Consider the following 23,922-nt stretch of genomic DNA (forward strand, 5'->3'; position numbering starts at 1 on the left):
AATAAGAGCTCCGTGCTGTCTTCTGATAGGCCATTCCAGCCCTGTTAAATTTAACAATTGACACCTGTTTTGTTTAATTTCATCTGGAAGAGCAGAGCTCTGCATCCAATTAAAAAAGGTGATCTAAATGTAGCCTACTTGATTTTATTACTGTTGATTACGTATTTAAGAAAAAAATGATTAAAAATTACTTTGGAATATCATCCCTGAATTGATTTTTGGAAAAGTTGAGGGAGGTTTTGAATTTTTTAAGCAAGAATTTTAATGTAGCCTAAATAAGGTTCCGATAAAGCTTTCTTGTTTTCATAAAGTTTTTTTTATGGATGCTCATTTTTAAGTAGCCTATATGCACACAGTTGTAGGCCCATATTAAAAACAAGTCCTCATTTTACAGAAACTGGTAAGATAATGGTATAATATTGGTGAGATCCCTGTAACTGCTAAAGAGTTTGCAATAGGCTATTTGATGCCATTAGTGGCCTTATTCAACTCTTATCAGGTCAATATATCAATATATCCTTCAAGTCTATCTCTCCATATTTACTAATCAGTTAGGCCTAAGTATTAATTAATACAGATTATTATTATTATTTTTTATAATCTTTACACCGTCAACGTATATTGGACGGTGTAAAGATTATAAAAAATAAATAATAATAACTTTTATATAAAAACATTGTGCAGAATTATATTGGCCTAAATGCAAAACATTTTGGACTTCAATGTATTACCAGATTGAATGGAAAGAAGTCTAAGTTTACCTAGGCTACATAAATAGGCTACTGTCTCACCAATAAAGTTAAAGTTACATATAAAGTTATTCTTTTGATTTACCCAGTGAGACAATAGGCTCAAGATTTTTTAGAGACATGGAGACTTTATATCTTTTGTAACATAGAGGAATAATCCATAAAACATTTATTTTATGAATGTGTATTTACCCATTTTTTTTGGATTGACATTGAATATAATGTTTTAACTCACAAAATTAAAGATTTGGTTATCTGATAAAGATATTTTTTTGGAGCAAAATTTGGTGATTCATTTAATAATTATGTATGGAAAATACTGTAACGAATGGCCTTAATCAAAATGACCTAGACATCAGAAAACCTTCCCCCTCTCCCCTGTTGTCATCGGCCCTAAAACCAGTTCTCTTCAAATCACCTCAGCCCCACTGACCGATCTCAGCAAGAGACTGTGTCTACAAGCCTCAAAGACAGCACAGGAGACACTAGCCATTTGGTTAAAGACTATAGAGACAAACTCCAATACACAAAGGACATTTACTCCATTCTTACCCACAAACTTTTCCCAAATGTTTATAGTATTTCTCCTGTGTTTTATGCATGTCCCTATGTTTTATTAGTTATGACTAGGTATGATTCTTTAGTTATGTTAGAGTAACTTCCCATGTTGATATCCAAAGATGATGTATCACTGCTTTAATGTCTTCAAATCCCCTCTTTCTTGGTATCAAAATAATCCCCTTTTGATTTTATAATCAATGGTGTACGACATGTTTTGATAAATTGCATCATAAATATTTGTACCATACTTTAGTGTAAAGACTGCACAAATTCTCCATGCCAACATGAACATGCAAATGGAGATAAGATGGAACAAAGACTTTCTCCAGGTCATCTTAGATTGGTCACCTCAACAAATGGGTGTGAACTGATAGGACCTTTAAGATTATCTGATTAGTTCAGATCTTGGCTCAATCTCTTTGAGAAAACATTCTCCTGTCTTCTTCCGGCAACTTCATCGTCAAGTTAACTTCTTTGGATTCAACGTGGACCACCCCAAGAACCCAAACGAACGCTTCAGCACACTCCTGGCAAAATCATCAAGAATCTCAAGAATATCCTGCATCTGAACTTGTTCAGCAACCAAAGTCAATGCAAGTACCTGTTCGCAGCCTTTGCGTTCCTATTATTGTGCCCCTTCAAGGTGACCCTGATTCTCTGATGTTTCTCGTAGGTTGTGGTTAACTGTAATCTTGCCATTCTCTTTTCTTCTCTCTCTCTTTCTTCACTTTTCTTTACTTTCTTGATTTTTGCATACAATCTTTGCTTAGTTTAGTTGTGTGTGTAGCCTACCCTAGTTTCATTTATTAAACCATTATATGGACGCTTTATTGTCTCTGTGTTTGCCACATATCGAAGTCACTTAAACATCTTGATCTAGCGATACCTATGCTATTACCCTGCTAGAACTTTATTTACTTTAGTTGGAAAAGGTTATTCTTTCTTGGCCAGGAATATAATATATTTCCTAGAATTAATAATTGATTATGCTTTCTGTTCATTGGATGAACTGATTAAATAATTGTACTATTAATTCTGCTACACTCAATTCTAAAAATAACTAAAATATTTATGATTAATTATAATCCGTTAAAATTATTTATAAATATAAATATAGATTTTAAACTGTAACTTGTTACATACCATATACACAAACAAAAATGGGCAAATAATAAACCTAACGTATTATTTAAAACTGAACTTAGGCTATTATATTGAGGCCTTAAAAGATGCAAGAAATGGAAAAGCAAAACAGATATATAGAATTTTTGAAATATTTTATCTTCATTTCTTGTAAATTATTTCTTTGTTCTCTTTTTTTTTCTTTTTGTTGTTTCGCATCGTTTGATGCTATTATGAATGTTACAAGAAAATACATTGTGATCCTCTGTAAGTGTTATGTTAAAGGGTTAGTTCACCCAAAAATTAAAATACTTTCATTAATTACTCACTCTCATGTCATTCCAAACCTGTAAGAATTTCGTTCATCTTCGGAACACAAATGAAGATCTTTTTGATGAAATCTGAAAGCTTTCTGTCCCTCCATAGACAGATAAACAACTGACACTCTGACACTTCAAAAAGTTCATAAAGAGATCATAAAACTAATCCATATGAATTGAGCGGTTTAGTCCAACATTTTTTGAAGATACACGATTGCTTGATGTAATGAACAGATTAAATTTAAGCTTTTATTCACATATAAACCTTCATCAACGCACACATCAGTTGTGATAAACAGAAGCTCAAGCATGTTGGCTTGACATGCAAGAACCAATGAGGTTTATTCTTGTGTGTTATGCAGCATGTTTGAGCTTCCTCAAGAACCTATGAGGTTGTGGTAAACAGAAGCTCAAGTATGTTCGCTTGACGTGCGAGAACCAATGAGGTTAATTCTCGTGTTATGCAGCACGTTTGAGCTTCCGCACAAACCAATGAGGTTCATTCTTGTGTTTTATGCAGCACATTTGAGTTCCTCATTGCACGTCATTGGTTCCTGCAAGAACCAATTAGGTTCATTCTCGTGTTACAGCATGTTTGAGCTTCCTCAAGAATGAGGTTCATTCACATGTTACGCAGCACGTTTGACCTTCTGCAAGAGGTTTGTTCTCGCGCGTCAAACAGGCTCGGATGAGCTTCTGTTTATTTCCGCTGATCAATTTTTAAAAAGTGAATAAAAGCCTAAATTAAATCTGTTCATCATATAAAGTGATCGAGTTTTTAGTTGAAAACGGTGTCATAAACAGCCACTTAGTCTAATGGAAGGATTCCACTTAATAAATTTGCTTAACATTATACACAAAATACACAAAGTAACAGGGAATTCCGTGTCTTACTGAACATTAAGTTACAGTGATTTTATGTTTATTAAAAAAAATGTCATATAAAACATTACATGTGGGTCAAACAGTCACACTCCACAAGTCTGCTTTTAATTGAATGAAAAGTCATTATAAAGAAGTTGACAAAGGTTAAAGGGATAAAGGGATATTAAACCCCAAAGTGAAAATGTTCTTGTCATTCTCATGTAGTTCCAAAACACCAATTAATTCCAAGTAAAAAGAAAAGAAAAGAAGAAAACAATGCTAAAGGTTAAATAAGGGGGTGGGGGGGTCATTATATAACTTTTCTCCAATAATGACCATATATGTCTTTATTAATAGCATCTGTGTGTGTTTTGTGTGGAGTTCATACTGCATGTAATTGAGATCAGGCCGTGGGAACAGAATAATACTCTTACTCTTTTTTATTAGGTCTCCAGTCAGCAGTGACAGATGCCAAATTCAAATATCTTTCACATTATCAGTTATTTATTTTTGTGGAAGAAGGCAAAGCTCTCACTTCAGCAGACAAAGACACTAAATAGTCCACACTGCATAAGCTTTTAATTTACTAAACTAAGCACACAACTTTACTGCTGGTTTTTGGATACCGTCAAATAGTGCAGTCATTCGTTTATCTTGGTATTCCTGCAAAAATAATAAGAAGAGTGGATTACTAATTTCATGACTAAAATACTACATGTCCTCTATCTTAGTGCTTCCAGTTATCTCCTGACTCATTTCCAATTCCCAGTGAATTACATTGTAATGAATTTGTCATTTTGTTTAACATTTGATATATTTCTCAATATTTTATTCCAGGCTTATTTAGTTGGGTTTGGTGCCACTGTAGTATTCACTGTCTCAAATGAATGTGCAGCTATTATGAAGGCCCCGCCTCTGAAGACCTGGCAGACAGATTACGGGAATCGCGTCTGCTCCCTGCCAGCTCCTCTGTATCCGAAATCCTTGTGGGGATTTTTTTGTTGTTATTTTGTCACGACCTCGAATTTAGGTTAATTACCAATTGCTTATTGGTCAATTATATAATAGTTTAGCAATACATGTGATTATTCTATTCAACTCTTTACTTTATATTTTACTCGTTCATTAGGAATCTATGTCTTGTGCCAGCCATTCTTTTACGTGGATCTCACGATCACAAACTCGCCAGCCTGATAGAAAACCAGAGGTTATGGCTAAAGCAGTTCAACAATGCTGCACACGCTTGCTATTGTTAAAAAGTAGCCATGTAACCCCCTACAGTCGCCCATATAACAACTTAGTAAAAGCCCAACCATAACCAGAGGTTATGGCTAGTAAATTAAGATAATGCCGCTTCAACGCTTGCTATTACCTTAATAGTATTTTTATCTAGCCCCCTATTTGCGACTGCATAACAACTTAGTTAAAATCAAGCAGTTAGTCAGGAATCTAGAATACCACCAGATGTGCCTCACGCTCCATCTAAACTGGGGTCTAGTATGTACTTAACCCTGGACGCAGATTTGCAGAAACATAAGACTTTGCTTAATCTACTTGAGAAAATAATTTCAGAGTAATTTTGAATCAATTAAAATGTAACAATTTATTATGTCAGGTAAATGTATCATGCCAATTGTATAATCAGTTCAAAGATAATCAATACAAAATCATCAAATGCTCAAAGAGTAAAATATGAGCCTACCTGACTCCAGAAATACATGATGCTGAGTGTCTGAGAGACACTCAACATTATGGGCTGATCTCATTACAAATCGCCCTGAGCCTCTTGTCACATTACTTTAAATACTCAGACTGAGGCATTTGCTAACAATGGGAATTTGCATTCAGAGTTTACACCTTTTGGGCAAGATGCCATTTGCCTGGAGGACCCACCCTAACCCACCTAGGACCCTAACCCTCTGTAAGCAAGATATTTCTAAACTCTTAAAAACTTTACTACCTTTTGTGTTACTTCTTTGGGGATGAGACATTTGTACCAGTTGCACTGAGACATTCCAAATGATACCAAACATGTTTAGTGTTGTATGATAATTGTTCATATTAAACCATATAGATTTTTGGGTGAATTTCAGGTGATCTCAGCATGCGAGAGAGAAGGAACGGGGGAATGGGGGGTCAAGGGAAAGAGATGTAGATTAGGATGATGCTTAGGTGAGACTTGTGTCTCGAATGGTGATGCTAATTTCACAAGAGAGTTCAAATGTTCATTTCCAGAAAGTTAAATGTTAATTTTCCAGAAGTCTTTTTTTTTTTGTAATTTGATGCAAAGGTAATATAATACTAAGTATAGTGTAACATAAAGAAAAAAAGAAAATCTAAAAAACTTTATGGTCCATTGACTTTGACTGAACACTTTATTTTGACATACTTTTTATAGTTCTTAATATTTTATATTTTATATTTTTATATTTCCTAAATATAATACCTCTGTAAATAATAAAATAATTTCTTAAACTGCTGCAAAAACATAATTGTTGATGAAATTCAGCTTTTTTTAGAACCTGAAGACCCCCTCCTTAATAAAGCAAGCAACACCTTACTTCTCGAGGAGGCACAAAATGTCCAGCATTCCTGTTCTCACAAACATGATGTGTGATGGAGTGGAGAGCATCTCGACCAGCCATTTCTTTGTATGTGTGTTCTTCAGCAAAATATCATACTTCCCATCATCATCGACATCCATCCAAATTTGTGTATAAAGTAAGCAAAAAGCATTGTAAAAAAAGAACAATTCTACTAATACCACTACCATTTCACGAGTTGCGTATTTGGCATGCTGTCCGAGTAGAGGGCTCTGAACTTGGAATTCGTCCCGAACCCAGAGTACTCCTCCCTATATATATAAATGCTTCCTTTCATGCTGATAGGATATACATGGTAATTGATGACGAGTTGATTGGATAGTTTAGGCTTTAGGCTATTTGAACGTGTTAACTTAGTTATGAAACATATGTGCAGGTTTATTGTCTGTTGGTTGTAATCTGAGCAAGTGTTTGTTCAGTTTCTTATACCACACTGAGAAAAAAAAAAAAACTCATATATTGCAGATTAGTAGTGAATGTACAATATAGTTTTAATTACTGTTTTTTATGTATATTTATGTCCCCATTTTTTGATGAGGAAGAAATCTTTTTAAAAAACAAAAACAAACAAACCCTACACCAGATGCTCTGATACTTGTTCAACAACAAATTCAATAAAATGTTAGTAATCCGCCAGGCACTGCCAGAACAACAGCCCACTGTAGAACCCAAAGAATAGTACAAAGATCTCCTCGGCAGCTGCTGGAATCTCTGAATAAGGAATAGCAGTGTCATTCACAGCATCCATGATACTGCTCTCCAGACACCTATACATGCAATGCTTTATTTCAAAACTGGACAACGATGGATATTCAATGAAATACACATGTAATGCAGGCATACATCTAGAGAAAACAAATTACTGAAAGATATGGCTTAAATCGTGTATATTTGGGTGGTCCTTGAGTAAGACTTTTTATACTATGCCACTTATAAATACTTATAATAGGTTTCTTCAGAAACCTAAACAAACATCAACTCATTGTAAAACACTTCAAATGGATATTCAAACCTCATGTAATTCGTAACCTGTATGCGGTTAGTTTTTTTCTGCAGTACACAAAAGCAGCTATTTTGAAGAATGTTGGTAACCAAATAGTTTTGGCAACATTGATTTCCATAGTCATTTTTTTTCCATAAATGGAAGTCAATGGGAACCAAAACTGTTTGGTTATACAAACATTCTTCAAAATATCTTATACGTTCCACCAAAGAAAGTCATACAGATTTGAAACTACATAAGGGTAAGTAAATGATGACAGAATTTTCATTAACATGTCCAGACAACATATCTCTTTATTCTTCTTCTTATTATTATTATTAGATTATTAAACCATCTGGAAATGCTGCCTGTGTCTGAAAAAAGAATTCAGGTTTTGTGCAGTTGTACCACTTTAAATTTAACTGCTGTTCTCTATTATCATGATGTCAATGTTCATTACATCACATCTCTTCATCATCAAGAAATTGCGCAAGAAAGCATAACACATTTTTTTTCCTGTAATGTTCTCACGGCAAGTTCAAACTGAACTCCAGGTATCTGGATAAAGAGACAATTTTCTTTCTAAAAAAAGAAGACCCTATAAAACAGGGCACCAGTTAGTGTGATCATATTCACAATGCTCTTCCATGGATGTCCAAGTGTTGACAAAGGATTTCTAAAAGTCAACCAACTTTTCACAAAGTCAATGCAAAATCTGAATCTGAACACATGAATTTTGAAATCTTGAGCTGACTTTTCTTCTTGAAAGATTTTTCCATCTGCAAGTGTATTTAGACCTATAAAAAATACATAAATGCACCTTTCATATAGGATTAAAGTGTTTATTAAGTGTAAAAGTAACACTGACCTGCCTGTACCAAGCATGTTTCTGAGGATGTCATGTCATAAAATCTGAACACAAAGGCTTAATAAGAAAAAAAAACCTTTAATGTATAAACAATTACCCACCCAATACAGAGCCAACTTTTAAGTACTGTTAATGTACATGAAATAAAGAAACTGAACTTGACAATACACTATAAATAGACAGTGATTCAAAACACACTCAGTGTTCCAGCGAAACACCGACAAGAACAGTAAAGGTCTTTGGGAATTTCTGATGAGTCTCTGCAGTTTTGAACAGAGTATTACACAATCTGCTGAAATGTTTAAAACAAAAGCCTCTGCCTAAACACAACTGTTCTGAAATAAATAGTCACACTAAAGTTTAAGCTGTCCAGCTTTCAAAGACAGTCACACTAATGAGATTAATATATAATTTCAAATGTACAAATATGAGGTATGTTGTTCATTTTTAAGAACATTTATATGCATATCAGTGACAAAGTTTTTACTTCCTTCAAGTTCCAGATATGCATGAATGTTAACATACCTGACTTCTAACAACAAATGGAAGCAAGCTATTGATCCACTAGAGGTACTAGAATGAGATATACTGTACATGATCTTATGTAACAATTTTAGACACTGAAAAGAAAAAAAAATATGCCTTGTATATTTTGTAATAAAACTTGAGTTTATGAGAAATGGAAATTGTTTATGGAATATATTCAAAACATAACTAACCAAGAAATGAAAGTGGAATAAACATTCCATTGAGTGAGAAACAGCCCACAGACATGCTCATTTTTTCAAGGTCAATGACCAGACTGAGACAAAAACTCATTTCTGTGTCAACACCCAAAACCTCTGAAATGCGAAAGTGACAGAAGAACTGGAAGGTTTATGAGATCACAGTCCTGCTCTGGGCTAATCAGTGCTGCACGCGAGCTAGAAAAGGCACAAAATGCCTGCCGATTTAAAGGAGGACATCGTTATATAGTGTACCGTACACTGCTTAAGAGAGAAAATGTCTTGCTGCATTCAAAATACTAAAACTCCGCACACAATTTATACATACATATGATGCAGAACTTCTAAATTTAGCAACAAATGCTTTATGCTACACTGCTATCACATGACCTTACTCTGCTGTTAGTTTACACAACTATCTTCTCACTAGAAATTCTTACCTCTCTCAAAAGATTTTCTCAGTACTTAGCCAAATGTCCCCATTTTATCCCCATTGATGGAGCTAATTTATTTAGTACAGGTAAGTGAAAATGCAAAACAAATGGCAAATATTTTTAGAACATCCTAATTGAATACATACTCTGTTTCATTCTGAGGGGGTTGTAGAAGAAAAAATAATCCCTGAGGTATAAGAGCCTTTAAGATGCAAAGATGTCTATTAAGTACAGAAACCAATCCCTCAGTGTAAAAAAACAACAACATAAAACTGAATGACTGTTTAAGTTTATAAACAATATATATTTTTAAAACATGCACAAATCTCGAGCGTACATTGTCACATTCAAATTTAAACTGCCACATTCTGTTCTATTGAAAAGTATAATACTCTGTTCAAGCACCACTGGCTTGTGATCAAGTCCCCAGGGTATAGATACAGGTAAAGCACCGTGTTACTTTACTGAAGTGGTTTCAGCTGCAGATTGTCCCAATGCAGTCTACAGACAGGCTATTAGTCTTCCATTACCCGTTCATTTATTCTCAGTGCTACAACCCAGAGTTCTACCCCATCTCTCGTCATTCCAAGTCCAGGATCCCCTCTGAGAGGGCGTCTATGGCTTTGGAAGCAGCGGAGGAGCTTCCTGGTCCTGAGTCCATAAACATGTGAGGGATCTCACTTCCAAAGTAAATCTTACTATTAGCTGCTATTGCCTTAAATTTCATCAGCTGGAGATATTCAGGGGTCAGCTTGAGCTGTGAGAAGAGAAGAGATGAGATGAGAAGAGAATAACATGTTTCATAAATCAATGAGCACGTTAATGATGGGGTACAGTTTTAATTGTTTACCTTATTGGCCTCAGCTGCCCTCTGTGCGGTGTAGAAATCTGCATCTGCTTTTGTTTTCTGCGTAGCAAGGAAAGCGCTGTCTATAAAATCAGCAACAAAAAAAAGAGTGTAAAATGATCACAACAGAAATCACAGCAACATTCAGTCAGAAATGTGTGATGAAGGAGAGTCAATGCAATTTAAATTCATGCTAAGCATCTCATATAATATATTCAGGCGGTTCACCCAAACCTCTGAAAACTCAGTTAACAAGTTGTAATTATAATTTAAAACTACGAGTTCGTGACTGCTTTTTACAAGTCGTAATCTTGTAATTACGGTAATTCCGACATAGTGTGAAAGCATCTTAGTATCTCACCAGCTTCCACGTAAAATAAAGCAGACGACTATTAGATGACTGGTATGACCGTCTACATGTTTTTTAAGTTTTTTTTTCTTCTCAAAAGTACCATTCCATTATACGTAAAAACTTTTAATGTGGGGAAAAAATGACTGACTTTGTTGCACTCCTGCCAGATTAGTCACTAGTTTTACAAACAGCATTCAAAACTCAGTTGAGAATTGAGACATTCTGGCCAGTTTCAGTACCGCTGGAAAGACCAGTACAGCGGATATCCAAGCATTACGAGACCGTATATACAGCAGCCCTTTTATAACTGTTAAGCAACCCTGTCAGAGATCAAAACATGATGAGGCCTTCTAGATAAAAACAAATCTCTTTTTATTATGATTAACACATTTGATCAGCATAGACTTTCCATCCAACTATATGTATTGTGTTATAATGAATAACGGCATAATAAACTAAAAGTTCCAAAGCATGTTCAGAACAAACAGTCCTTGCATGAAGTTTTTAGTTCAGACACTCCATAACAACTTCCTAACAAATGTTCTCATCAAACCTTAACACTGTGGCTTTTGGCATGTATGATTCAGTCCATTTTCTCAGGAAAGTCATTTTCCCAGTATTACAGTTACAAGGCAAAGAAACCTAACCTTAAAAAAACATTCCAAAAACTGCACAGTAGAAAACATACTGAAGAGTCAGCTGACCATTTATAAAACTACTGAGTATAGTTGGATGGAAACTTTCATCAATACCTCTAAGAATTTGTCTCGTCAAAGTGAAAATTATGTGAGAATGAAATGAGCAAAAAACAAAACTACAGACAGAATGAATGATTGCATAGAAGACAAATGCAAACGATTACATGCAAAGCAAGTCATTGTCATTAGTACAAGACATCTACAAATCAAACCAGTGTGTCCATTGACATTCTATCTTTGTTACAAAAATGAATTATGTATTATTTATGTATCAATTCACTATGTGCTATTTACTGAGAATAGTTAACCAGAATATATATATATATAAAACTTCCCACTGGCCTTCTCCCAGATTCTGGTTAACTATTCTATGAAGCTATATCAGCTTACTCTTCAGTATGTTTTCTACTGTGCAGTTTTTGGAACTTGTCTTCTATGCAATCATTCATTCTGTCTGTAGTTTTGTTTTTTTGCTCATTTCATTCTCACATAATTTTCACGTTGACGAGACAAACTCTTAGAGGTATTGATGAAAGTTTTGAACCTGACAGCTTCTGTAACAATGTGCTTCAAAAAGTGATCTGCATGCTGATTTGGTAGACACTTTAAATGCACCTTTGCTGAATAATAAAAGTATTAATTTCCTTAAAAAAAAATCTTACTCAACCAGAACCTTTGAATTTAATTTTATATTTAATTTATGAAATAGGTACATAATGCTATGGGGTCATTTCTTCCAAACCCAGACCATTGTTAATTTTAGAGTTTGATCAAATCAGGGCCCAAATGCCCATATGGTTAATCCAACCTGTTTTTATTCTCCTACATTGCAGTCTTGAACCTCTGAGGGAACATGAACACACATTCACCTACCTTCAATTTCTGATATCTTTTTCTCTGTTTCTTTTTCCATAACTTTCTGGCCATATTTGATTTCAGCCACCTGTGCCACCTTCTCTGCCTCTGCAGACAGGAAAAAAGTAGAGCAACATTCTTTTACTTTAAATAAGCAACAACTTCATCGGTATCCAATCCACACGACCAAACATGCTAATCAGGCGGAGTGCTAAGGAAAAACATCTTTGTTCACCAATGACAGCCTTTTTCCTCTCCGTCTCTGCCTCCTTCTCTACCACCTTCTGTGTCTGAGCCGCAATCAGTAACTTTGTTCTCTCACTCTCCCTGAGAAGACACACAAAATAAAGAAAAAGAGAGATTCTGTTTCAATCAAGCTCAATTGATAAGGATTGAAAGAATATTTTTACTTTAAAATACAGTGTTGCAGTTTAGATATACAGTAGAATGACAAGTTAAGCTGTAACCAGGGTCCAAAATGTAGTCTCATATGCAAGTACAAAGTTACTTGCAAGATGGCAACATTATACATTCTGTGAGTAACTTAACAACCTGTACTGTGTGTCACTAATATGCAGGATTATCAATTAATAATAAAAAAAATGTAAGAAGAATAATTCCTTTGTCATAGAGGCATAATATAAATCATGGCCAGTTAGAAACAATAATATTATTACCACTACATTCACTCACTGTGTTAGTGTTAGTTCCTTTTGGGTCCTGGTTGTAACACAATAAGCTATTACATGCAAAAGGTTCTCATAAACTCACATTAATTCATAGTTCCTGCGAATGCTTTCTGGAATGTTTGGTTTGGTAACACGGACCGCCTACTTACGGGGGAGAGGAACAGAGGAGAGAGTAAGAGAAAAAAAGTTAAAGACAGACAGACATCCTTTTTGTTCATAAACAAAATCTAATTAGATATTTGACTTTCTCTCTTCTTCTTTATTCCCCTTTTTGCTGCAAGAGCCTTGGGAAAGACGTCAGAACAAATGGATCTCGGAACAAAATTAGTGGACATGTTTACATACTCCTCATGTGACTCACAGCTCATCGTGCATCAAGTGAATGACACATAACCCACAAAAGCTCCATAAGAATATTCACGCTACAAGGAAGCATGAATCAGGTTACTAATGATCTCAGTGTTGTACCAACAAGCTGATGACTTGCACATTTTTAGTGATAATAGATAAAAAGGAAATCTACTGCTTGCACAGTTTATTACGAGGAAGGCTGTTTTAAACGTCTTTGCTTGAGTCTGTGAAAACTTGATTAATCTACACCAAAGGGATTTGATAAAGGAAATCGGATTCCTGCCAAACCAAAGCTAAATAATGAAAGACAAACACATGCAAAAATATTATAGCAACATCTTATCTCTGGTCTTACAAAATGTATAACAAGATAAAGTCTTGAATGTTTTTGTAATAAATTACAAAAGAGCATGGTTATCTTTCCTGAATTCGAAGGACCCGTTTAAAGGGATAGTTCACCCAAAAATGAAAATTAGCCCATGATTTACTCACCCTGAAGCCATCCTAGTTGTATATGACATTCTTCTTTCAGACGAATACAATCAGAGTTATAGTGTTCCAGTGTATAGTTCCAGTGTTTACTCTTCTGGCGTAAATCGATGCGTGCAGCCGTCTCCCGGAAGCTAGTTATTTTAGTCGATAAAGTTTCAAATATGGATATTTTTCTTACACGAACGAATGAACGCATCACTTCACTTCACTTCAGAAGGCCTTTATTAACCCCCGGACACACGTGGAGCACTTTAATCATGAATAGATGGCCTTTGATGGACTTCCAAAGACATACAGCCATTCACTGCCATTATAAAGCTTGGAAGAGCCAGGGCATTTTTTAATATAACTCCGATTGTATTTGTCTGAAAGAAGAATGTCATCTACACCTAGGCTGGCTTCAGGGTGAGTAAATCATGGGCTAATTTTCATTTTTTGGTGAACTATCCTTTTAACTAAGCACTAATGTATAACCTGTACAGAAGATAGAATGTTGACAAGAACAGAACTCTGTGGATTGGAGCAGAAAACAGACTAAATTGGCAAAAAATGATGAATCCCACCTGAATGATGAGTCCAGGTGCCATGCTGGTAAGATCCTCCTGTAGCGTGAGCTTTAGATTCTCATCTATTTGATCTAAGGCCGGAGAAGAATCAACAGGTCACTTTATGAATGATACACAGAACTTATACACATAAATCATTTTCTCAACACAACACAAAGGCAAATATTTACTTTCTTTATGATTTAATGCCATATCAGCATCAATGGCTATATATTCATGGCAAAATCAATAGTATCTGAACTTTAAAAATGTATTATGATTACATTATATTATATATTATGATTACAATTGAACAATTTTCACAACTGCAAATAAAAAGCACTTCAGAAGCTTAAAGAGATAGTTCACCCAAAAATAAAAATTATCCATGTATTAGAATACTAGAATACTATTTGGATGAATTCTAGTCACATGTGCAACACCGCCACATCACCACTAGAGGGCTGTAATCCCCTCACACCATTGTGAAGTGCATTTGTTTTATAGATATAAAGCCACTATGAACTTCTCACACTGCAACATTTTTAACATGCATTTCTACAGCTAAATAAAATCCAAATTAATTACTGTTAAGGTGTTTCATTATGAAAATAAAATCATATTTTCTATTTCCTAAACCTTCCTAGTGAATTATATTGTGCATTCAGGGTGTCTTGACATTTTAGTAGAGACAAATATGCAATACAATTATTTAAATTCACCCATCAGTTTGAAGGAAAAAAAAAACTGCATTTACAGAAATGCACTTTCAATGAGAGTCTTTTGTGAGGCAGTTGCTGTCAGCTGCAAGGAAGAGACCCTTGCTTTGAAATATGGGTCTTAAAGCAGCAAAATATTAACAAGTTTAATGATATAAAATCATTTAACACGGTATAGCAACACAACACTTACCAAATAGACCTATGTAGACCTCCTGAAGTGAGTGCACACTACAGAACTGATTCAGCTCATGGTGAACCTTGTTGAAAATCAGGGCTTTGTCATAGTCAGCAGTGAAGTTTCTCACAATGCCATAAACTGCAGCAGAACAAACAATGATGTTAAGAAAGAGATGAATAGGGCACATCAAATAAATGACAGTTATAGTCTGACTCATCACGTAAATTCATGGGGAGCGGGATAAAATATTTATGAGCTAGCAGGCTATGCCAAAAAGTCTCTTTAGTGGGCCCTCCCATGTTACAAGCCCAGGAAAACGTTCCCAGTTGTCCACCCCCAACGACAGCCTTTTATGCACTTCTACATTACAAATGACAAAAAAATAATTTTACCTGCTGAGGGAACAAGGTAGTTCACCACCTCAATCTGATCAAAGTAGATCATTACACCACCACTGCAAAGCAAAACAACATGTTTGTTGCCATATATGAATAAGTGTGGAAATCTATTTCTAAAATAAATCTCACGCAGGGTCTCTCTCACAACAGCATGTGTTTGAGATGATCAGTGATACCCGACTGACAATCTGTTTTGTGAACTTGTGCTATGCCATGTAATTTAAAAAGTATTTAGCGCCAATGACCCATTAAATTAATGAAAAACAACAGTAAAGACATTTACAAGTTTTCTATTTCAAGTAAATGTTGTTCTCTTGAACTTCCTATTCATCCAAAAAAAAAAAAAACCCGCAAAAAATGTATAATGGTTTCCACATTTCCACTGTGATAAGAATAAATGTTTCTTGAGCAGCAAATCATCATATTAGAATGATTTCTGAAGGATCATGTGACACTGAAGACCGGAGTAATGATGCTGCCTTGCCATCACATGAATAAATTACTTTATAAAAATATTTTAAATTGTATTACTATTTCATAATATGACTGTTTGCCATTACTGTATTTTTGATTAAATAAATGCAGAATTGGTGAACATAAGAATCTTCTTTCAAAAACATCAAAAATCTTACTGACCCCAAACTTTTGAACAGCATTCTTTATAGAAACATATGATAACACATTTACCCACATTAAAGTTGCAGTAAGCAAGAAACACAGATGATATTTGAAATCTACAAACACAACCTTCCCTTCATTGCTCCGCCCCCCCAAAATAACAAACACACTATGCAACACAAGCAACCACTAACAACATCAGACAGCTTGCGCAAGTGTGGATGAATCAGCTGTGATTCAACAACCGCAACAGCATATGGCTCTGGGAAACATGTATGGAGCAGAAACAAAGCAACCTCAGCGTCCACTTTCAGGCCTTCCCGCTCTCTAACGTCTCTCTAGTGCTGGAATTATTTTTCCAATATTAATGTGGATCCTAGCTCTTGTCTGGTCATTCTTCCTATTATTTTCTTCTTTGCTCTTATTATCTCTGCCATCTCTCTTTAGTTTCTACAGTCTTTCTACAAATGTCCCGCTCGGATCGGTCCAATCTACTTTGTTTTTTCTCATATTTACACCGCCAGTACTATGTACAAACACAATTTTTTAGCACACACAGAACAGACATCTAGCAAATAAACTAAATAGTTTGTTTAGGTGTTGATTTCATTTTCAACATCATTTCTCAGCAATCACTTACTGCACCTTTCAGTAAATATAATAATCAAATACAGTAAATACATTATTAATTACAGCAATAATCTGAAAAACCTCAGGGAAGAATAAACGATTTATTTTTAACCAGTTTATCTGGACTTTTGTCAAGTTTATTTGTATAGAACACTAGAGAGATGACAGGAAGTGATAAGGAAAGGAGGAGGGAACAGAATTGTGGAATGTTTTAAGCCAGATTTAAATGTCTTAACCTAAACTCTATATACTATAGTCGATCAATTGTGTCTGCTCAGTAAATGATGTTCTACCACACAGTTCCTTCAGCCTAGGTAGGATTCTCCTGAACTGCTGTAGAGCAGGAGCCTCTATTAAGGTGCAGTCAGACTAGGCTTTAAGCATGCAAAGTTTCTTTTCACCCTGCAATGACTAATTATTTTCTTGAAAAGTGTTTTCATTAAGATATGTTTTACAGCCTGTAGTGTAAATCTCAGAGAAGGCCTCAGGTGTCTCACCTCAGCAGCTCTGAGCAAAACACCCAGCTAGCTATACTAGCCTCTGAGGAACATCAGGTGAGATGTAAGAGACTGTATAAAAGTGACAGTCTTGACTGAGGTTGTTAGATGTTTTGCAGGCATCTCGGCTTTGTTGCCTCCACCAATAAAGTCGAAGTTTGGGCATCTGTGACTCAAGAGATTTCTAACAAAGAGGAGAAGACTTTTTCCACGACACCATCCCACGGTTTCACAGACAAATCTTAAGCTAGTCCCAGACTAAAATGCATGTTTGAGCTGTTTTAACTAAAAGCAACTTGCACTGACATATCTTAAAATAATATTTGTTTCAAGATGCACACCAGTAATGTTTTCTCTAAGGCACGTTTATAAAAGCTACTTAACTGCCCTAATTGAACTAAGGTCTGATCCTGGCTTAAGCCCTGACTGTGAAACCGGCCTATATGATATTGGCTCTACAGAACTGCAGGCCAGATTTCAACAAACAAGAATTTGGTGTGAATATGTAGAATAGAGAAAACCAAACGCCTACACTAAAGCTGGCTTTCTTGCTCTTGCTTTGCATGCACATGATTCTAATGAATGAACAATTAACCTCACCTTGTGCCGCATGGAACATTCTTTACTTCATCTGTTTGTAGGGTTGTCTTTACGAAAAGAGAGAGGATGCAATAAGAAAAAGAAAACTGAGTTTAACTATACATAAAAAGTCTGCCTTTTACCTGTACAGATCTGAATGAAGTAATGAACGGCAGCATCAGATGAAATCCAGGGCCACTGGTGGCTGTCAGCAGAGCTCCACCTCTGAGAGGAGAGAAGCACACACAGTTATACGAGCCATAGAGACTGACATGCTGTGCAGCATCTGCTTGGTTCTGGGAGCAGATTATTGGAAAATCTTGAGCAACTGACCTGTAGTAAACACCCACATGTCCTTCCTCAATCTTATGAAGAGCAGAAAACATTGCGGCTCCTCCTATGGCGAGGATCACAGAGGCAATCGCTCCCAATGTCATTCTGAACAAAAAGATATACGTTAATAGTTAACCTAATAAAGTACATCTCCATGCTATCAATACTCAACAACACATAAAGTAACTAATTTGCATTAAATGCATATTTTACCATTAATAGCCTCAAACAGGAAATGTGTAGTATTGTATTTTAGCATACAAAGATGAAAACAGATCCCAGAACAACTTAATAATAATTGTTAAAATATATTGTTTACATGTAAGTTAACGTTTTGTTGTATCCTGCGGATTAAAAATGCCTAAACTGGTTTGCTGTGCATCAACGATTAAAACGATTATTTTGTGTATTTTATGGGTAACAGCTAACAACAGAGTTCATGACAGATTGAGAGAGCATGTGGAACACTGACATTGCTGTGACTTTGTTGATAAGAGGATTGAGGAAACCAAGCACAAATACCTGAATGCAAATGTCTGTTTTATTGACTGTATATTGTTTGAAAAACCACAACCACAAACGAAACCCTCAGTTTAGTAAGCACTAGATAAGAGAGTTCAAAGCGCGTGTTAAACGGTTTTAGAGACATAGTAACATACAGGAAGTCTGAATTGGTGTTCGGTAAATACATGACTTGAGTGTCCAGAAGTTGCCGCTGGCTATGGGCTTTCTCTTGGTGTTACACAAACTAATCGATACAGTTCTACGAATTAGTTACTGTGTCAAAATCACAATATTATCTTAGCGACTAAGCTGCAATCTAACAAAAACATTACTAGCTAGCTTTAAAAGATGTGTCTACAAAGAAAATACTTGAGACATCTAGTCAATGCGATTACAACACAGAAAAAAATACTTTGTGGATGAATGCGAACTAAAAATGATGTTACCTAAATACGCACTGTAACTGCTTCGCGGTGACTGGTAGAGAGACACCTGCGATCGATGAGGAAACACAGCGACGCTCTTTTGCGTCTGACGTCACCACAGTTTGACCTACTTTTCCGCTGTTGTTCGAGTATCACACCACTAGATGGCGACAAATACCTTCCTATCAGAGCAGGATTGTAAAGCGATAAAGACGAATTGATTTGTCTCAGTGTTATTTTACTATTATTTATATACTATTATAGTATTTAGACCTATAAATATTTCGAATTAGATGAATCAGTTTTCATTTTAATTTTAGTTTTTGTAATTTTGTTATGTGCTTTTGTCATTTCTATTTTTTTAAATAGCCTAGCATATAGCAGGGTCCAGAATTCTGCAGAGTTTTGCTCGAACTCTAATCAAACAAACCTGAATAAACTAATCAAGGTCTTAAGGGTTAGAAAGCTACAGGCAGGTGAGTTTTTATCGGGGTTGGAGCAAAACCCTGAAGGATTGTGGCTCTCCCGAGTCACGACCGACGTTGGCCACCCCTGCACCAGCGACCCAAGAATTGTTCCATTTATTTACTTTTTCTATCATGTAATATGACAGTTTTTTCGAGAATTCTATGTAGTGTTTCTGCATTACAGAATAGGCTATTTTTTATCATTTCTACAAAAATATTCCTAAATGATTTAATTAGGCTATTTACTTTTAAATACATGTTCACATTAGAGTAAGCACAACAGTTCACACAAACCTGTGGCATCCTATGATTCATCAAATTTAAATGTTGAATCATAATGATGTCCGCACATACACAACCACATAGCTTTAACATGACTTATGGCAGGTTACTTTCAATTCTCTTTTAATGAGCGATTTCTTTTAAATCAGTTGTCCCTTTTGACACCTGTGTGTGACTATGATCTGTTTTATCAAACCCTAAATTTAAATGAAGATTCAAGATAGACTTTGCTCTAAAACCCCATCATAAGATACATTTTCAAATCGATAGCTAATGATTCATGGGCCATTAGTGCTTGGACCCAATGATTGCTGCTTGCGGCTATATTTACACTATGACATGAGATTTGTGTTTGACTCCAAATAAATTAAAGCTTATAGCTTTTTTGCAATGATTTCTGATCATCAAATGATGTTTAATGCAGACACAGTTCAAACTAAATTCTGATTTTATTTTCAAGGTGAACAGAGATATTTAGGGCTTAATGGCAGTCACTTTACATTGTGGGATCAGATTATAATCTCTTTTTATTATTATGAATCACATAACTAGGGGCCATACGAGTAAAAAAAAAGAAAAAAAAAAAGAAAAAAAAAAACAATTGTGAAAATGAAACTTAAAATGGAAACCTCTTGTTCCCTATATACAACATGCTTCATGTTTTGTCCTTCGGTTTCACTATTTGTTTTTGAGGTTCAGTGGGATGATGATGGTTGTAGTAAATTTTTAAAAAAGCGCATATGGTTGCATCTCATTTGGCGTGTTTCTTGTAGATGGAGATATACTCCTGCACATCATCAGGGGAGCCCAGCACTACAGGAACCCTCTGGTGGATTGAGTCAGGTTTGATGTCTAGAACATTCATGGCTCCTGTTGTTGCCATACCTCCGGCCTGCTCCACGATGAACGCCATGGGGTTGCACTCATACAACAGCCTCAGCTGGAGCCAAGAAAGAAACATGAAATCAGTGAGACCGTTGCCTCAAAATACATTTTAATATGACATTGATCCTTTATAACACAAATGCCTTGTGATGTACTGTAGTTAGCATTTCAAAGCATTCACTGTTTAACCATGTTTTTTCTCACCTTGCCCTTGGGGCTCTTGACATTAGCAGGGTACAGGAAAATTCCACCATAGACCAGCGTCCTGTGCACATCAGCTACCATGGAGCCCACGTAGCGCCCTCCATAGGGTGAGCTACCATCCTGCAGGTCAGAGCAAGAACATTATCTTCACAGTCAGTGGAAGAGGCTTATTATGTTGGCTAAAAATATTCACTGTGCTGAATTTGACAAACTTTCTATATAATGTTCTATACTGCACATAAAAAAAAAAAAGGTACTGAGAAATTATTTCAGTCAAAACTTCATTGAAACTTTCCAAACACTTACTTGAGTGAAAGTAAAAATGTTTTCATTTAACTTTAATGGGCTTACTTTTTTTTATTAAGAAATTAAATATTTCAATAAAGATATCAATTTTAATAAATGCTGTTTTGGACTTTCTATTAAACAGAGAGTCCTGAAAAAAAGTATTATGTATTACATTAAGCAGCACAACTGTTTTGGATATTGATTCTTGAGCTTCAAATCAGCATATTAGAATGATTGCTGAAGGATGATGTGACAAGTTAGGCTTTGCCATCATATAATACATGTAAATATATTTTAAAATATATTGAAATAGAAACATTTCATTAAAATTGAAAAAATATTTCACAATATTGCTGTTCTGACTATAATTTTTGATCAAATAAATGCAGCCTTTTTTTCCCCCGAAAACATTAAAATCTTACCGACCCCAAACTTTTAAACAGCAGTAAGTTTTCTTATAAGTCTTTAGTTCAGACTTGACTCTACCATGATGTTAACTAAAATCACCACAGTTACTAAACAGATACAATTTAATCATTGGGTGTTTTTTCTAGCTCGGACTCTTCAGTGAGATATGCTCAGAATCTGGGGGCCTCTTACCTCTGGGAATTTCTTCTTTTGCAGATATTCTGTGACATCTGGGTAAAAATGCTGTGCATAGCCTTCATTGAGACTGTATATCTTTCCCTTCTTCTTAATCCTGACATTCTGGTCCACAAGTATGAACTCACCGATGGCCTAATGATGGAGGAGGAAAGGATGCGGAAGATTAGACTTTTAAGAGGTAATGCATTGAAAGTATATAAACTTTAGAATATAAGGTATGTAACATAATGCTGACATACAGGATCAAGCATAAAGCAGTTGACTCCCTGGCCTGTGGAGAGAACCATCATGGTAGCACTGCCATAGAGAGCATACCCTGCTGCCACAATGTTTCTGCCGCTCCGCAAGGCATCCTTCTCTGAGGGCTCATCATCAGTTTCCTGGAGATCATGTGCACACAAACAAACAAACAAACAAAAGCATTTATTTAGATGACTGTAAAGACATCTGTTTGTACTGAAGTGGATCTGAAAGTCTGGACTGTACCTTTCTGTAGATTGCAAAAATGGTTCCAATAGAAGCTAAGCAGTCAATGTTTGAAGAGCCATCCAGGGGGTCAAAGCAAACCACGTATTTGCCCTGGGCGAACGAAAGGACAGTGTCATGTAGTTTATTGGCCAACACAAATGCATTAAAGTAGCTAGTTAATACTGATGGATTTAATGAAGCAACAAACAAAATGATTTCACAGACCACAATACAGACCATAACAAACAAGTAGGATTATTCACATATTACTTTGGCTAAAAATGCAGACTAAAATTATTAACACAAAATTCCTGCATGTTATTAATTAGTTTTTAATTTTAAAATTCATTTGACTTTTAATTTAAGGTTGGTCAAAAAACAAAAAAACAACAACAACAATGACACACCCTTTTCTCTGGTTCTATAATGATGGCCTTCTCATCTTCTTCAGACACCAAAACACAGGATGTGAAGGAGGATTTAATCATGTTTATAACAAGATCATTGGACAGGACATCCAACTTTTTCACCTGGTCACCGGTAACATTTGTGCTCCCGGCAATTCCATAGCTGAGAAAGAGAGATGGAGATTTATAACAGTGATTGATTCATGCAGAATTGTGTGGCCTGTTTGCTTTTTCTCTTACAGTGCTGATAACGGGAATGAGTCAACCTTTGCTCTTATTTCAACAAGAGACAAGGTCTAATCATTGCCTCAGTCTGAAGTGTGTTTGTAAAGTAGCTGAACTGACCAGCCACTACAACAGCGAATTGACATATGTATTCAATTGTGCAAGCATGATGCATCCGGAAAAAGTGTTTTGCACAGATGAAAATTAAGGTTTAAACTATTGAAAAGGTTCTAATCAATGGGACACCAAACCGCATTGTATATTCTGGGAAGTGGTAGTGTACATTGAATACCGCACTTTTTTGTACTATAGGATGCAAAAATGATAGACACGGTCTAAAAATGCAGTCATATACTGTTATTTAATATGGCTACAGTTTCTGTGAAAGTCCAAATGTTTGCGTTGTGAAGATGCAACAATAGGCTACTCACAGATTGGCAATCCCGGCTTTTCTGACAGCTGTGGAAATGGCTTTGATGGCCGTGCACATGGAGTTGAGAAGGGTTGTAAGCTCCCCCGTTCCTTTGGCTTTTCTGCCTTCTTCCAAGACAAACCTAGTGAGGGTCACCACATTGGTATCAAATGCGCCTCTGTCTGACATGATGACTGACTGCTGGAGCGTGAAACCTCCTCTGAGTTCCTGCAGATTCCTGTCAGAAAGGATGTATTAGAACTTAGTCTAGATATTTGACTGGGTTTAAAGGGGGAGTGATGGTAGTTTAGCCAATTGCAGGAAGGGTTAGAAGGGAGGAGTGGTTTTTTGCACATGTAGTTAATGGAGGTGAGGGCCTGGCCGAAGTCCATAGAGTTTATCACAGATTTCACCCTGAGTGCAGGGGGACAGTCAGTCAGTATCAATGGAGCTGATTGTATCAGTTTGACTGATTTGTGATTGACTGTTTAACTTTTTGCTCTTCACATCTATGCAGCAAATTTGATCTAGAGTAGATCTTAGTTTTAAGATCTGTGCTTACAATGAAGTTTTAAAAAGGATGGATGATGAAATCACTAAATATAGCTATTCTATTCTACAGATGTTATTTTGCAACATTCATTTATATGTTTATCTAAAGATCCACATATGGCATAGTTGTTGTGACTAATGATTGATCAGCAGTTCAGAACTGTCAGCAGAAACAGTTCATGTGC

At 35.7% G+C, this 23,922-nt stretch overlaps 2 protein-coding genes across 2 annotated transcripts; both read right to left on the reverse strand.

Moving 5' to 3' along the window:
- Positions 1-7,491: 7,491 nt before the first annotated feature.
- erlin2 (ER lipid raft associated 2) lies at positions 7,492-19,082 on the reverse strand. The gene is made up of 12 exons (XM_079870847.1): positions 18,963-19,082; positions 18,013-18,117; positions 17,823-17,904; positions 17,701-17,747; positions 15,350-15,411; positions 14,970-15,095; positions 14,076-14,149; positions 12,752-12,810; positions 12,216-12,307; positions 11,999-12,088; positions 10,079-10,158; positions 7,492-9,985 (listed from the first exon to the last, which is right to left on the reverse strand). Exons 2-12 carry the CDS (start codon positions 18,114-18,116, stop codon positions 9,809-9,811), a joined length of 993 nt encoding a protein of 330 aa, XP_079726973.1. The 5' UTR covers position 18,117; positions 18,963-19,082; the 3' UTR covers positions 7,492-9,808.
- A 525-nt stretch (positions 19,083-19,607) lies between these two features.
- Positions 19,608-23,449, reverse strand: fbp1b (fructose-1,6-bisphosphatase 1b). The gene is made up of 7 exons (XM_079870846.1): positions 23,205-23,449; positions 22,549-22,711; positions 22,160-22,252; positions 21,913-22,053; positions 21,668-21,805; positions 20,780-20,899; positions 19,608-20,630 (listed from the first exon to the last, which is right to left on the reverse strand). The coding sequence occupies exons 1-7, from the start codon at positions 23,372-23,374 to the stop codon at positions 20,442-20,444; spliced, it is 1,014 nt and encodes a 337-aa protein (XP_079726972.1). The 5' UTR covers positions 23,375-23,449; the 3' UTR covers positions 19,608-20,441.
- Between the last annotated feature and the right edge of the window lie 473 nt (positions 23,450-23,922).

This window comes from Squalius cephalus (genome assembly GCF_949319135.1).
Source record: "Squalius cephalus genome assembly, chromosome: 5".
Taxonomy (NCBI): Eukaryota; Metazoa; Chordata; class Actinopteri; order Cypriniformes; family Leuciscidae; genus Squalius; species Squalius cephalus.

Excerpts from the sequence above, each read along its gene's own strand:
- erlin2 (XM_079870847.1), bottom strand. The coding sequence starts at position 18,116 with ATGACATTGGGAGCGATTGCCTCTGTGATCCTCGCCATAGGAGGAGCC. Across the intron at positions 12,811-14,075 it reads CACCTGGACTCATCATTCAG|GCGGTCCGTGTTACCAAACC; the intron begins GTGGGATTCATC and ends CCCCGTAAGTAG. Across the intron at positions 12,308-12,751 it reads CGCAGGAACTATGAATTAAT|GGAGAGTGAGAGAACAAAGT; the intron begins GTGAGTTTATGA and ends GTGTCTTCTCAG.
- fbp1b (XM_079870846.1), bottom strand. The coding sequence starts at position 23,374 with ATGTCAGACAGAGGCGCATTTGATACCAATGTGGTGACCCTCACTAGG. Across the intron at positions 22,253-22,548 it reads TTATAGAACCAGAGAAAAGG|GGCAAATACGTGGTTTGCTT; the intron begins GTGTGTCATTGT and ends TCGTTCGCCCAG. Across the intron at positions 20,900-21,667 it reads AAAAGAAGAAATTCCCAGAG|GATGGTAGCTCACCCTATGG; the intron begins GTAAGAGGCCCC and ends TCTGACCTGCAG.